Raw genomic sequence first — 15,968 nt, forward strand, 5'->3', positions numbered from 1 at the left:
TCTGTGTCTCCCTCTCTCTCTCTGCCCCTCCCTCCCTAGCCTCTGTCTCTCTCTCTCTCAAAAATAGATAAACGTTAAAAACATATTAGAAAACGTCCCCAAACTGAAGACCATGAACTTCCAAAAGAAAAGGATGTACCAACAGCCTGACACAATGGATAAAAACAGGCCCACATCAAGACACATCACTGTAAAGCTGCAGAACATGGGGGACAAAGAGATTCAACAAATTTCCAGAAACAAAATAAAATAAAACAAAAACCCTGGCTATACAAGGACCGGGAATCAGGAGGATATGGGACTTCACACCAGAAGAGACTGGAAAACAATGGAGCAATACATTCAAAATTCTGAAGGGAACTTACTGCCAATATAGAGTTCTATATCCAGCCAAACTGCCAATCAAAGGTGAAGTCAGAATAAAGTCATGTTGCAGACATGGAGGCCTCAAAAAATTATTTCTATTCATCCCTTCTCAGCAACAAAAGGAAGAACATTCAGAAAGAGGAAGAAATGGAACATGGGGAACAAGGGAAGGGATCTAGCAGAGAAGAGAGGTGAAGGGGATTCCCAGAATGGTGACAAAGAGAGATTCCAAACTAGAAGTCTGTTCTCTCTGTCTCGGTTCCCTCATCCATCAAGCAGGGAAGTACTAATAGGACCTATCTCACAAACTTGCAAGGATCCAGCAGAGAACACTTAAGAATAGTACCTGCTACAAAGTAAGAGCTGCAAGAGTTGCTGTTGTTACCACCATCAAAGAATGGACCCTTCACTATGTTAAACATAGAACTAACTACTTGATATACTGCAGTAACTAAAAAAAAAAAAAAAAAAAAAAAAAAAAAAAAAAAAAAAAAAAGTAAATCAATGTAAAACACATTTCTGAGCTGAACATATTTCCAGCTTTGGAATAACTAAAATTAGTCACAGAACCATAGGGTTTCGGAGGTTGGCAGGGTTCTGAGATTTTTCTAGGGCAATTTCCTTGTTTTACAGAATAGGAAACTGAAGCTCAGAGTGGCCAAGTCACTTGCTTAAGACTACACAGCCATTTAGAAGAGGAATTGGGACTAGCAGTCGGGTGTTTCCTGCCACTGCTCTGAAAACCACAAGCGCAGCTGCACAAGCCACCCCGTGGCATCCTCAGAGGGTCAGAATTCCACATATACCAATAAAAAAATCACCAGAGAAATATTTTGTCCAACTCTTATCATTTTACCCTAAAACCTGGCACCTGGCTCAAGATATACATAAACAGAAAGGCTACATAGAAAGATCCACCCAGGGCAATAAAGAGAAGAGGCTACAGTTGGATTTACTGAGTTGGATGGACAATGAAGAAGAAATGCATTGAATTCACTGTCCTATACAGAGTTTTAAGTCTAGGAAGGACATCTTTAGTGATTTACACATAAGAGTATTAATCCCTAGAGGCACCTGGGTGGCTCAGTCGGTTGAGCGTCTGACTTCGGCTCAGGTCAAGATCTCGAAGTTCACGAGTTCCACGAGTTTGAGCCCCGCATTGGGCTCTGTGCTGAGAGCTCAGAGCCTGAAGCCTGCTTCGGATTCTGTGTCTCCCTCTCTCTCTGCCCCTCCCCAGCTAGCGCTCTATCTCTCAAAAATAAATAAAAACATTTTTTTAAAAAAATTTATAATGAGTATTAATCCCTAGTGCTACTGACCAGTATGGCACAGCATGGCTGGACATCACTGATCCCTGAGTAATGGAATGGGTAACAATGTACTTTCACTGCAGTTTTCTAAGTCTTTCTAAAGGTATATACACAATTTGTAGGATTACTAGCCATTTCGGTCACTGCTTCCAAGCATAGATGATGCTCCTATCTAAACGACCCAGGGATACAGACTACTCAGCAAGGCCAACAAAGACGTGAGTGTAGTCTTGTGGGGAAAAGGCTGGAAGAAGTGAATGTCCTCCTTGCCTCATCAGGCAAAACACCCCTGACACTCCTTAGAGGTTTGAGAAGGGAATCAGGCTGGGTGAGAATTTTCCTGGTATAAATTCTATGTCTGTTTTCATCTTGTTCCAACTAAAAATAAGCTCTCTGTACATTTGCAGAAAATCCCATTCAACAGTGTGAGAAAAAGTTATTTAAAAACAAAATTGCCTAATTTCTTTTAACTAACTCTCAGAGAAAAGTACATGCTAATTTCTCATCTGTGCTTCTTGGCTATTTATTACAAACAAATTTACAATCACCTTTGGATATAGTACATGTTCCACTGCAATCCAAACACCGAAGTGGTGAGTGGTTGGATTAAATACCTCTTAATATTTTGACCTTTTAGCTGAGATTTAAAATGACAGGTAAAGAATCCAAAAATACCAAAAAAATGCTATCTTGAAATCTTTTAACCCTTTTTATAAATGCTTATTTTGGTGTTTTTGATTAATGAAAAGATTTTCTCCTTCCACTTTCTTATAAACATTAGGTGCAACTTGGAAAATCATTCGAATAAACAATATAAAAGTATGTACTCACAACTTAGCCAAGTTAGTAAAAACATAAAATGAAATAAAAACTACTTGGAAATATTTCCAGTGTCTTCTGTACATGAACAGGAACATACAGAAAATACAGTTTTAAAATGGAAATTACAGCACTGTCAACACTCACAGAAAAAGTAGAATTCCGGTGTTTGCCAGGGCAAAGGCGAGTCCCAAAATCCCACTGCCCATAATGGCATTGCTTAGGTTAAAAACAGACATGCCTAAGGAGGTTGTTCCTGGAATCTAAACACAGAGACAAACATAAGCAAAACCGTCCCCAAGAAAGTTCATCATGTCAAAGTCTTTAAAGCATTATTAGGAACCAGTGCAGAAATAAAATTCAAGAAATACTTGTTTAGTGGTCTGGTTATTTTCCAAAATGGGTTTCAGGAGAAAACACACAGGGTCCATGGAATATCCTGGGGAATATAAATAGCTATACTTTTGGTAGGATGCTACATGCATTAAAAACATCTGTCCCAATTTATGGGATTAAAACAAATAAGCAAACTTTATTATAATGACACTTACATAGTCATCACATTTCTTTTTTTCCAAGTGGCTGTTAGTGAGACTTCTTCTACTTTCGCGATCAGAAATAAATTTGCTGTAAAGACATGCAGAATAATTTAATTTCACAATAATGATCGAAGGTTAACATTATTACTTATCAAAACATCACACAGGGAAAGTTATCAGTCAATTACTTAAGAGTTTACAGCCCCATTCAACCACCTTTCTGTTTTATTTTGCTTTGTCCCTTGCCAGTATTAGTTGTTTACACTCTTGTTTTACCAAGTAAACTATGAGTGTCCCAAGGGCAGATACTTTGCCTCATTTGTTTTTAAATTTTTTTTTAATGTTTATTTATTTTTGACACAGAGACAGAGCATGAGCAGGGGAGGGGCAGAGAGAGAGGGAGACACAGAATCTGAAGCAGGCTCCAGGCTCTGAGCTGTCAGCACAGAGCCCAACAAGGGGCTCGAACTCACAGACCACCAGACCATGACCTGAGCCGAAGTCGGACGCTCAACTGACTGAGCCACCCAGGGGCCCCACCTCATTTGTTTTTATACCCCTCACTGTACTTAGTACAAAACACTATTAACAGCAGGTGCTCATCCTGAGATGATATGAAAGACAACCCTAAATCAAAAAGAACTATAATCTCGAATCATTCAGATTCGAATCATTCAATATTAATAAATGACTATACACAATACAAGTTAACTTTTATGTAGATTTTTCTCTAACTGAAAATTAGGTAATGTCAAGGATACTATAAAGCTGGCATTTATTTTTTTAAATGATTATTTATTTTTGAGAGTGGGGGAGGGGCAGAGAGAGAGAGAGAGAGAGAGGGAGACAGAGGATCCAAAGCGGGCTCCACACTGACAGCAAAGAGCCCAATGTGGGGTTCGAACTCACAAACCGTGAGACCATGAGTCGGATGCTTAACCAACAGCCACCCAGATGCCCTATAAAGCTGGCATTTAAAAGAATACTGGAGCGGCGCCTGGGTTTCAGTTGGTTAAGTGTCTGACTCTTGATTTTGGCTCAGGGCATGATCTCAAGGTTTGTGAGTTTGAGCCTTGTGTTGGGCTCCTAGCTAACAGCCTGCTTGGGATTCTCTCTCTCCCTCTCTCTACCCCTCCCCCACTCGCACACACACACTCTCTCTCAAAATACATAAAAACATTTAAAAAAAAAATAAAAATAGGGGCGCCTGTGGGGCTCAGTCGGTTAAACGTCTGACTTTGGCTCAGGTCATGACCTGGCAGTCCGAGGGTTCAAGCCCCACGTCAGGCTCTGTGCTGATAGCTCAGAGCCTGGAGCCTGCTTCAGATTCTGTGTGTCTCTCTCTCTGCCCCTTCGCTGCTCATGCTCTGTCTCTGTGTCAAAAATAAATAAACATTAAAAAAAAAAAAAAAAAAAAGGAGGGGCGCCTGGGTGGCTCAGTCGGTTAAGCGGCCGACTTCGGCTCAGGTCATGATCTCGCGGTCCGTGAGCTCGAGCCCCGCGTCGGGCTCTGTGCTGACAGTGCAGAGCCTGGAGCCTGCTTCAGATTCTGTGTCTCCCTCTCTCTGACCCTCCCCCGTTCATGTTCTGTCTCTCTCTGTCTGAAAAATAAATAAACGTTAAAAAGTAAATAAATAAATAAATAAAACTTCAAAAAATTAATAAATAAAATTTTAAAAAGTATGTTTTAAAAAATTGAAGCAGGAATTCAGAAAGCTCTAAGAATCATCAAATATATTCAGGGTTAATATAAGAACTTTATGGCCTAAATTTCTAATTAAAAAAGAAAATTCCCCATTAAGAAAACAAATGCTATTGTCAAAGAAAGGGCCATTCATAGGTAAACTGTTGTATGTATTAGTAAAACACCTTAGGGATGCTTTTAGGCTCTTCTTCTGAAAATGTCATTGTCCGGCCTCAGCAAGAACTAGTCACAGAGAATTTTTTCACTAATAAACATGAAGCCGCTTGAACTGGACTATTTTCAAGCAGGTATCTTTAAACCGCACACTAGATTTTCATAAGCTGTTTTGAATGATGTGGTATTTCACAATAAAACATTTTTAAACGAAAGACAGATATCATCAATGTTGGTTTACTATAGCTACCTACCTTTTTCACCTTTAATCTAAGAGGTCTGGCTTCTCCCTGGCATTACTTCTCCAAGTTTGCTTCATTTTGCCCTGACAAACTAAAGATAAGCAATATACATACTATAAACTTCCTCTGGGACCATCACCTCATATAAGCAGCACAATCTCTGGCTTATTCCCTTCAGCATCTGCCTGTGTCTACAACCTGTCCAGTTACCGTGAGAGAGCGAAAGGAGGTAGAAGGAAACCTCGGTCTCCTGAAACTCAGGAGAAACTGTGCCACTAAAACCAGAATAGGTTTGACTGTGCAAACCTGAGATTAGATAAGGAATCCAGAGAAGGAAACGCTTCTTCTATTGGGTGGGACTAGCCAGAGGAAACTTAAAGGCAGACGCCTAAGAAATAGTATTGCAGGCTCTTAGCAAGAGAACATAATGAAAGTATCTTTGGAGACCAATCTGGCAGCTGGATAGCATTGTTATTAATGATTGGTGTGGCCCTTCTTTTGCCCTTAGCATTTTAAATCTTTACACAGAACTGAGGTTTACGGATCTGGCTGAAGAGGGGCAAGGGAAAGGTGTCTTCCTTTTCACACAGGCAGCCCAAAGAAAGTGGGTGCTGGACTTGCTAGGGTGAAATGGACTCCTATTTGGCGTTGCTATTAAGTAAAAGGCTCTATTTAATCAGGTTAATTTTAATAACTCGATTCTAACCAAATCTTCATCTAGAAGCTCCCTCATTTGCCTTTCTTGTGGAGGGACCTGTTTTCCAAATAGAATTTCCATTATTCTTTTAATGTTTACTTATTTATTTTGAGAGAGAGAGAGAGCGCGCGTGCGCAAGTGAGCACACAAGCAGGGGAGGGGCAGAGAGAGAGACAGAGAGAAAGAGAGAGAGAGGGAGAGAGAGAATCCCAAGCAGGCTCCGTGCCATCAGCACAGAACCCATTGCAGGGCTTGAACTCACAAACCATGAGATCATGACCTGAGCTGAAATAGAGTCGGATGTTTAACTGACTGAGCCACCCAGGTGCCCCCAAGAATTTCTATTATTTTTAAGTCAAAAGAAAAACCCCAACATTTTCAAAGAAACCAAACCAAACACCGATAAAACGCCTGTGACAGCAGATCTAAGTTCCTAGCCTGGCGGTACTCAGAGCTGGTGGCAGAGGACTGGTGGGCAGGGGATGGGCCACAGACACCTTGACACCAGGGGCATTCAGTAGGGTCAAACATTGTGCAACGTAAAAGGATAAAGAATAAAGTCCCTGCATGATTGCTGGATCTTTCCTACGGAACTTCTACAGGGGGAGTATGATAAATTGACATACAGTAGCAAGTAACCATTAAAAAGCACATCAGAAAACATGTGTATCAAGTGTCTCCCTGATTCTGCCTCTTCCAGTCTACTTTCTGCGGAGGTTAGGCTTAATAGGTTTTCCCAAAAATCTTCACTGGCTCCCCCACTGAAAAAGCTTCAAGTATGAATTCCCTGTACTGATTAATTTAATTTTGTCTCAATGTCCCAATCTTAGCTCCCCCTGCTTCTCAAAATGATCTTCCCAAGAGGGGTGAGGCCTGAGACAAGACCAGTGCATTTTGAGAACAGAGACTGAAAACTCTGAAAAACAAGTACAGTTGACCCTTGAACAACACAGGGGTTAAGAATGCTGACCTCCTGTGCAGTTGGAAATCTGTGGGGAAACAGGTTTTGCTTACATAAATGGGTTAGAAGTTTAGGACAGAAAGCCACCACCATGGGGCGAAAGCACCCAAGGTTAGCTAGCAAGATATTATAATGGGATCACGAGTAACTTGTGATATCACTTGCAGGAAATTACTTTCCATCTGATGCCAATATACTATTGTGCTTTGATCACAAACTCCACTTGCCCCCCCAGACCCTTTGCTTCTTACACACATAAGTTAATGATAACTGTCTGACTGTTTTCTCCATGCTCAAGTGTGTAATATCTGGTTTTCTTCATGCTCACCATGTGGGTAATATCCTGTGAGCTCAATAAATACGGAGACAAAACACCTGTTTGGGGCTCTTGTCTCCTCCCTGATATTAGCCTCTCTTGTATTCAATTCTGCATCTGCTCTCTTTCTGGACAAGAGGGCACTCCAGACTCATAGTCTGCAACAGAAATCCACGTATCACTTTTGACTCCCCCAACACTTAACTAGTAATAGCCTACTGGAAGACTTACCGATAACACAAACAATGGATTACACATACTTTGTATGTTACATGTATTATATACTGTATTCTTACACTGAAGTGAGCTAGAGAAAAGAAAACTGTATTAAGAAAATTATTTCCAGGGGTGTCTGGGTGGCTCAGTCAGTTAAGCGTCCGACTCGTGGCTTTGGCTCAGGTCATGATCTCACAGTTTGTGAGTTTGAGCCCTCCATCAGGCTCTGCACTGACAGTGTGGAGCCTGCTTGGGATTCTCTCTCTGTCCCTCTCTCTCTGCCCCTCCCCTGCTCTCTCTCTCTTTCTCTCAAAAACAAATAAAAACTTCTAAAAAATTAAAAAAAAAAAATATTGCCAGTACTGTACTGTATTTGCTAAAAAAATTGGACCTGTGCAGTTCAAACCTGTGTTGTTCGAGGGTCAACTACAGTCGGAATCCACTTTCTCTTCAGGAGACCCTCCTCTCAGCCAGTGCAGTTCTGCCTGTTCAAAATACATTTTTTTTCTTTTTTTAAGATTTTAAAAAGTGTATTTATTTATTTATTTAGAGAGACAAAGAGAGAGAGACTGCAAGAGGGGCAGAGAGAGAGGCAGAGACAGAATCCCAAGCAGGCTCTGCACTGATAGCACAGAGACTGACGCAGGGCTCAAACTCAAGAACCTTGATATCATGACCTGAGCTGAAATCAAGAGCTGGACACTTAACTGACTGAGCCACCCAGGCACCCCTGTCCTCCCAGTTCAAAGCCCTCATCTTCCATGAGTCTTCTTATACTCTGGTCTGAATGGAGTTTTCTGACTCTGACCTATTTACTATTTTTCTGTGGCACAGACTGAGCCATGAGGTCACTTTGCATCCCGAGCGGTTATGTGGTGTCCTCACTCCCTCTCCTTCCAAATGTACCTGCCCATGCAGTAGCAACTCAGAAGACCCTCCACAAACCAAATATGCATCTTCTTTTTAGGAATTATGGAGTAGCTTAGGCTGCAGGGAAATCTAGCTCAGTAAGAATGAAGTACTGAAAGAACGCCTCTTTATTCTCTTTGTGTTGTTCCAAAATGTTCTCCTCTTTATATCTCTTTATATCTTTGTATTTCTGTAAACTATTTTCTAAAAACAAATGAAGCCAACCTTTTTTGTAATGGAAAAGTCTATTCAAAATAACTAGGTCATGCAGCTTATCACAAGTTTCTGTTATCTCACCATTTAAAAAATGCAATTGCGTGTTAAAAAGCACTGACCTCTGGCAAAGAAACTGAAATAAAATTTCTATTTACTGACTTAAAAATGGGCTATGGGCAAGGGTGCCTTTGACATGTGGTCTCAGATGATAAAGGTATTATTAAAAAAAGAGTTTCCACAGGGTCGGTCTGTACCCACAAAGCAGAATTCAACCAACTCTTAGGTAGCCAATTGTTCTGCAAACAAAACAAAACAAAACAAAAACCTACAGTGTCTGTCGTGGTGACCTTCAATAGACAAAGCCTTAAAGAGGATGTAGGCGTTATACTGAGGTAGTGTGAAAGGAGGAGAGAAACATAGAACAGTTATTTAAAACCAAAAATAAATCAGCAACAACAACAATCCAGTTAAGGATGGGTTGTACAACAAGAAGAAAATCTTCCTATTGTAATCTCCACCAATCAGGTTCTTACTAGATTATAGTGTTTCATTTGAAGATTCGTCACACAAAAGGGATGAGTGGTTGAACTTAAATGACCTTTGTGAGTTCCTTCCCTGAAATGTTAACAATCTATTAAAAAGGAAAAGGAAAAAAGAACAAGAGCAAAGAAGCAGGTAACAAAGAGACTGGAAAACATGAAAGAATGAAAGACACAGGAAGGCATTTCAAGAGAAGACTGATACAGATGGTCAACGACACATGAAAAGATGATCAACATCACTCATCATCAGGGAAATGCAAATCAAAACCACAATCAGATATCACTCCACACTTGTCAGAATGGCTTAAATTAAAAAACACAAGAAACAGTAAGTGTTGGTGAAGATGTGAAAACAAAGGAACCCTTTTGTACTGTTGGTGGGAATGCAAGCTGGTGCAGCCACTGTGGGAAACAGTACAGAAGTTCCTCAAAAAGTTAAAGATAGAAATACCATATGATCCAGTAATTCCACTACCAGGTATTTACCCCAAGATTATGAAAACACTAATTTGAAAAGATATATGCGCCCCTATGTTTATTGCAGCATTATTTATAGTAGCCAAATTATGGAAGCCACCCCAGTATCCATTCACAGATGAATGGATAAAGAAAATGTGGTATATATCTACAATGGAATATTTCTCAGCCACAGAAAAGAATGAAATCTTGCCATTCACAACAACATGAATGGACCTAGAGGGTATTATGCTAAGTACAATGTCAGTCACTGAAAGACAAATACCATGATTTCACTCATATGTGGAATTTAAGTAACAAAACAAATGAATAAAGAAAAAAAGAGACAAAAAAACAGACTCTTAACTATAAAGAACAAACTGATGGTTACCAGAGGGCAGGTGGGTGGGGGGATAGGGGAAATAGGGGACTGGGATCAAAGAGTGCACTTACTATGATGAACACTGAGTAATGTACAAAATGTATACAATTGTTGAATCACTATATTGCACGCCTGAAACTAATATTACACTGTATGTTAACTATACTGGAATTAAAAAATAAATTAATGAAAAATTAAAAATAAATAAAGAGAAGACTGAGAAGTAAACAAAGCCTTACTTGATGGGTAAACTCTACTGAAAAGAGAAAAAAAGGAGGGGAAGGAGACTTTAACTGGAACAGGATCCATTAAAGAAAGGAAAGAATTTTCTGACATGAAAACTGAATTCAAGAAGTTATGGAATCTCCTTCCCTAAGGTTTAGACAAGATAATTAAATTTTCAAGGGTCCTTCCAAGTGATACATATTTAGTACATAAATTCTGAAAGATACAGAGGGACCAAAACAAAGGCTAGTACAGGGCATAGTGACAAGAGTTGTCCCAGATTCTTTTAAGAAAAATCTTAGTAAGACACTCAAATTTTGTTAGATGCTTCTAGGGTCGTAACAACACTAACTCTACATCGAGATGAGAACAGCAGTAGATAGATATTAAAATACATGAATATGTGCATGGACACAGAATAATCTACTAATATTTCGACAACTTTAACATTTCAACAGCTTTAAGGTAACAATAACTGGCCACCATGCAAAACCTTAAGCAATGCTGTTATTCCTTGGGGTGGAGAAGACAGACGTGCTTACCAAAGAAAGAGGGTTGCACTGTTATTGATACATACTTTTCTCATACTAAAAGGCTTACTATTGCTGGACACTGCCAAGTACTTTACATGGGTTTTCTCATCTGTTTTCACAATAATTACACGGGCTAGTACTATTATTAGCTCCATTTTAGAGAAATTAAGTAACTTGACCGAAGTCACATTGCTAACAACTAAAACTGTTGAGCCAGGATTTGAATATGAGCTGGCTGAATGCAGAGCCTGAATTTTAACCTACAAACAGTATAACAGTATTGCATTTAATATTCCCCAACGATCCCATGAGGTAAGGTATTATTATCATCCCTGTCCCACAGGGATGGCACTAAGGTTCGAAGCATCAGACCACACAACATCTATTGATGGAGCCAGGATTCAATACAAGTCTAAATCCAAACCATGCACTAACTGTTCTCTGTGTGTGTGTGTGTGTGTGTGTGTGTCTTTGTCTGTCTCTCTCTCATTTAACAGATATTTTGTAACATCCACCCTGTACCACGCACTATTATCATACCATATCATACCATTACAAGGTATAAGAAATAGAAAGATGATTAAGATGACTCTTTCTCTTAAGCTTACACCTAGAAAGTTTAGAGCTTGCCACTACTAAAGTGTAATCCATGGATCAACAATACAGGCATCACCTGGGAGCTAGCTGGAAATTAGAATGTCAGGACCCATCCTAGACTTCCTGAACCAGAATCTGCATTTTAACAAGGTTTCCAGGTGTTTCATACGCATGTTAAAATATCACCACTACTGGTCTAGTGGACATTTTGAAAGGATTTGCTGTTTCAGGTATAGATTTCTATGACTACAACCCAAAAATTAGGGCATGAAAGAAAACAAATGAACTGGAATAAGGGCAGGTGTCCTAATACCAAAATGGCTCTACTCTATTTTTAACTAAACTTAAAAAGACTATTCTTTTTTTTTTTAAGTTTATTTTTTTTATTTTTTGAGAGAGACAAAGACAGTGCTAGCTGGGGAAGTGCAGAGAGAGGGAGGAGACAGAGAATCCCAAGCAGGCTCTTCAATGCCAATGCAGGGCCTGATGCAGGGCTTGAACTCATGAAACCACGAGATCATGAACTGTGCCAAAACCAAGAGTTGGATGCTTAACCAACTGAGCCACCAGGTGCCCCAAAAAAAGATGATTCTCATAGTATCCTCGTGGGGAGTTTCTGGGCAAAGTTACCAGTTACATGCCAGGTAAGGAGAGACCAACATTTGTTTTCAACATTCTCTCTAGCTTCCTAAAAAGAGGCAGTGTGACCTAAAAACTCACTCCTTTGGGAGTTGGCTCTCTTAGATTCATATAATTGAGCCTACTTTCCTCTCACCAATGTGAAAAAGCCACAAGAAGTGTGAAAGGTATTTAGGTACAGCTTTTGCAGGAATCATGATGGGTGTCTTTTTTGTTTTTTTGTTTTTAATTTGCCTTTTTTTTTTTTTTTTTTTGGCTTCTCGTTGTCATATCCTGTTTTTAATTTGAATTGTCCTAGAGCCAGGAATGAAGCAAGATTCATGAACTGTGTCAGTGAGAGAGGATATTAAAGAAAAAAATGCCTCACACTGTATTTGCAGCAGCGGAACCAAATTCCACAAAGCAAGCGGTCAGCACCAGCCAGCTCTCCCGCTGTAGCTGCTTACTGCCTGAGTCACAGCCTGTGAGGAAGTGAGCTCACCCAGGCAAGGTGCCCAAGCCACAGGCGAGAATGGATATTTCCAGTCACTGCAAGCTGTAACCTCCTCAAAAACTTAGTATTTTCAGTTTAGTAAGTACAACATTTAAAGATCTGGCTCAGATTCTAAACTGAATATTATCAATGACTCACTTGAAGGTCCTCCAGGTTTGCACTGCTTTGGGAATGAAGCTTCATTATCAAACCAAAGTGTCCTAGTTGTGAAATGGTTAGAATCCCATGCACCATTAAGTGGAGGTCAGCAGTGACTGCGGGACGCTCCAGGTATACAGAGCTTAAAATAGCACTGGTAGAGTTAAATAAAACCAGTAAAGACGATCTTTTTCACTAATGCCCCAGCATTATAGTCAGAGGCGGCAGGAGAGGAGCAGAACGACAGGGATTTCTCACAGTCCTGCGTGTGCCCTTGGACAAGTTACTTTATTTCTCGGTGCCTGAGTTTCCTTATTTGTAAAACGCATTTTTAAACCATCCTTATTTGCAAAAGAATGCATTGCATGAGGTTATAAGGAAAAATGGCAATATATGTAAAAACACCTGGCGCTCAAGAAATGGTAATTATTATTGATAATGACTCAGAAGAGGTGCAAGAAGCAAATTTGCATCCAACAATAAGAAACATCATAACACAGTGAACTTGGATAATAACGAGGAAGTGTCTGGGTTGCAGACTTAACCTCTAAGAACATTTAAGGAAGGGAAAAGGGAGACGAGGCAGGGTTGGAATTTCTGAGTTTGTAAATGATGGCAGCTGAGTCCTTTGCTGGACTTCCAACTGTACGCCGTATCAGAACACAAAGCAGATTTCCAGAAACACTTTCCACAAAGATGCCTGGTGAGCTGACATGTTTTCCTTTTCCTCAATCCCAATTTCCTTCTGACCACCCCCCAAATGTATAGATCGGTGGTGATCCCAATTTCCTTCTGACCACCCACCCCCCAAATGTGTAGATCGGTGGTGTTCTAATAAGGGGTCGTGTCTACTCTGCTCTCTTCCCCTGGTCTTTTAGGAGGGCTGCATTCTTCAAGCAAACCACAACACTGAGTCCCAAGCTGGAGAGCGTCCTGCTAAGGGATCTACATATGCTGGCTATAAAATCAGTATGTCAGAGAATGCCTCAGATCACTTTTTTAAAAAAGACACTGGTCCTGGGACACCTGGGTGGTTCAGTTGGTTAAGCGTCTGCACTCAGCTCAGGTCATGATCTCACAGTTCATGGGTTAGAGCCCTATGTCAGGCCCTGTGCTGACAGATTCTCTCTTCTTTCTCTGCCCCTATACTGCTTGCACTCTCTCTCTCTCTCAAAATAAATAAATAAACAAACCAAAAAGAAAAAAGACACTGGTCCTACCCTTCTAACTTAAGAAACATAGGACCCGAGAGCTGCAAGGACACACTGAGGTCACAACTGGGGCCGAGAACTCTGAGGGCAGACTCTTCCCATCTGCCTCCCTACTTTCTCTCACTCGTGCTCTGTTTTCTTTCTGTTTCATGTACTAATTCTCTACTACATTTTCTCAGAGAGCCACTGGGGCTAACCCATTGTTATTATTATTTAAAAGCTGCGTCATAAATGATGCTTGCAATAATGTGTTTGCAGTTTTAAAATGGGAACATTGGCAAATAAGACGTGGACCATTGTTGATTAGTATGTGGGTGAGGGCAGACGAGAGTGTTACACACTCAGATACGGGATGCGGCAAAATTCCAGTAGTCTGTCTAATTCACAAGCACAGAGCTTTGAAAAGTTAGAGCTGGTTGGGGTCCAGTGTATTGATATTTTTTTATTAGACTCAATTGAAAGGATGAATAAATTACTTTCCTATTTGTTTCATCTGTTATTGCATACTATGCCCAACAGATGTCACATAAGAAATTCAGATTAGATTTTCAAATGGAGCATAACTTTAGTAATGAATAATTCAAGGGAAAAACTGAAAACCAGAATAATATTTTAGAGACATTTCTTTCATTGGATAGAAAGTGTTAGTGGAAAAATACTCACCTATTTATCTGACCATTTTCTACTTCAGTGAAGTCATTGGAATCGTTGCTAATGTTATCATCTTCGGGCACGGTCATGTTTTGCAACTCTGTTAATTCGAGTCCACTTTTGAAATGCATCATGTTTAGAAAGTATCTGTGGTCAAAAAATTAGTCCAAATTCTGCTCTGAGTGTATTACAAAGGGATAGCAGCAAAAATAGAAGCTTGACACCCCTAAAATACAACACAAGAAAACATTATTAAACATATGAATACCGCCACTGATTAAAGATAAACTATTACAAGCAAAAAAAAAAAAAAAGTTTACCGATAATTTAACACATTTTGCTATCTAATGCATTAAAGCAATCTTTGTACATCTAGTTATAGAGGCTTATCTCTAAATTTTATGCCTGTCATAAATCTCTCTCCATCTCAACTACAGAGTGAATCATGTCCTGTAATCTTTGTGTTCACGTTTATAGAAACACCATGTCAGCTGCAGGCAATACCGATGCCCTTTTATGAAACAGTGTGTTTAAAATGAAAGCGACTCAGTTATTTTAGTGCATCTGATCACAGGGCACACACATCGTGGGTGCAGACGACAAAGACACAAAAGCACCTCTGATTTAGCAATCCCAGTTTAATAACAATGCAAATCCTCAATAAATGGCATCATGAGGGATCAACTACCCAACCTGGAGGTCAAGCAGCAAAGGACAAATCTGTGTTTTGAAATTTAGCAAACACTTTATCCATCAACTGCGAGAGATTAAATCAATCTCTTCAATGAAATCACTCCATGTCAGGGAATTAGGGAATTAAAAACTCATACTCTGGGGATTTAGGTTAATCCACCTAAAACTATATTTCCTCTCCAGAAACGAAAGACTTGCAGAGTTCATATTCTCCCCCACATGGATGAGCAGAACTTACATTTCAATGGTGTAGAAGAAGGAAAAGAGTTTCAGACACACAACATCACAAATTAAGAAGCAGATGGCAGAGTGCCTAGGTGGCTCAGTCGGTTATGCAGCCGACTCTTGATTTCAGCTCAGGTCATGATCTCGTGGTCCACGGAGTCAAGCCCTGTGTTGGGCTCTACGCTTAGGATTCTCTCTCTCCCTCTCTCTCTGCCCCTCCCTTGTTCACTCTCTCTCTCTCAAAATAAATAAATAAACGTTAAAAAAATTAAAAAAAGAAACGCAACCTAAAAAGCCAGGTGTATGCACATAGAGGAGCCTCAGCAGGATCATCCCAGTGAGGGGACAGAGACCATGGAATGAAGCAGAATGCCAATAAGTTTGTTCTTTTTACCTCCAATGGTAAACCCTTTTGGATGACATTTTGTCTGATCCTGAATCCTGTAAGATGACGGTAGCCTAGTTAAGAGTCAAAACTCTAGGGGCTCCTAGGTGGCTCAGTTGGTTCAGCATCTGGCTCTTGATTTTGGCTCAGGTCATGATCTTGCGGTTTGTGGGTTTGAGCCCTGCATCCGGCTCTGCGTTGACAATGTGGAGCCTGCTTGGGATTCTCTGTCTCTCCCTCTCTCTCTGCCCCTCCCCACTCACACACATACTCTCTCTCAAAATAAGTAAATAAACTTAAAAAAAATAAAGGGTCAAAACTCTAATGTGCCCAGCTAAGCATCCTAGTA

General features: G+C 40.2%; 1 protein-coding gene across 3 annotated transcripts in view; it reads right to left on the bottom strand.

Annotated features, from left to right (window-relative positions):
* The window catches only part of SLC38A1 (solute carrier family 38 member 1), a 63,994-nt gene that overhangs the window by 33,214 nt on the left and 14,812 nt on the right, over positions 1-15,968 (bottom strand). For all 3 annotated transcript variants that reach the window (XM_049627235.1, XM_049627236.1, XM_049627237.1), the window contains 3 exons: positions 14,329-14,542; positions 3,047-3,122; positions 2,643-2,758 (listed from right to left, as the gene is read on the bottom strand). In XM_049627235.1, coding sequence (XP_049483192.1) covers positions 2,643-2,758; positions 3,047-3,122; positions 14,329-14,450 — 314 coding nt within the window. In that variant the 5' untranslated portion in view covers positions 14,451-14,542. The remainder of the gene's footprint in view (positions 1-2,642; positions 2,759-3,046; positions 3,123-14,328; positions 14,543-15,968) is intronic.

Source organism: Panthera uncia, chromosome B4 (genome assembly GCF_023721935.1).
Source record: "Panthera uncia isolate 11264 chromosome B4, Puncia_PCG_1.0, whole genome shotgun sequence".
Classification (NCBI taxonomy): Eukaryota; Metazoa; Chordata; class Mammalia; order Carnivora; family Felidae; genus Panthera; species Panthera uncia.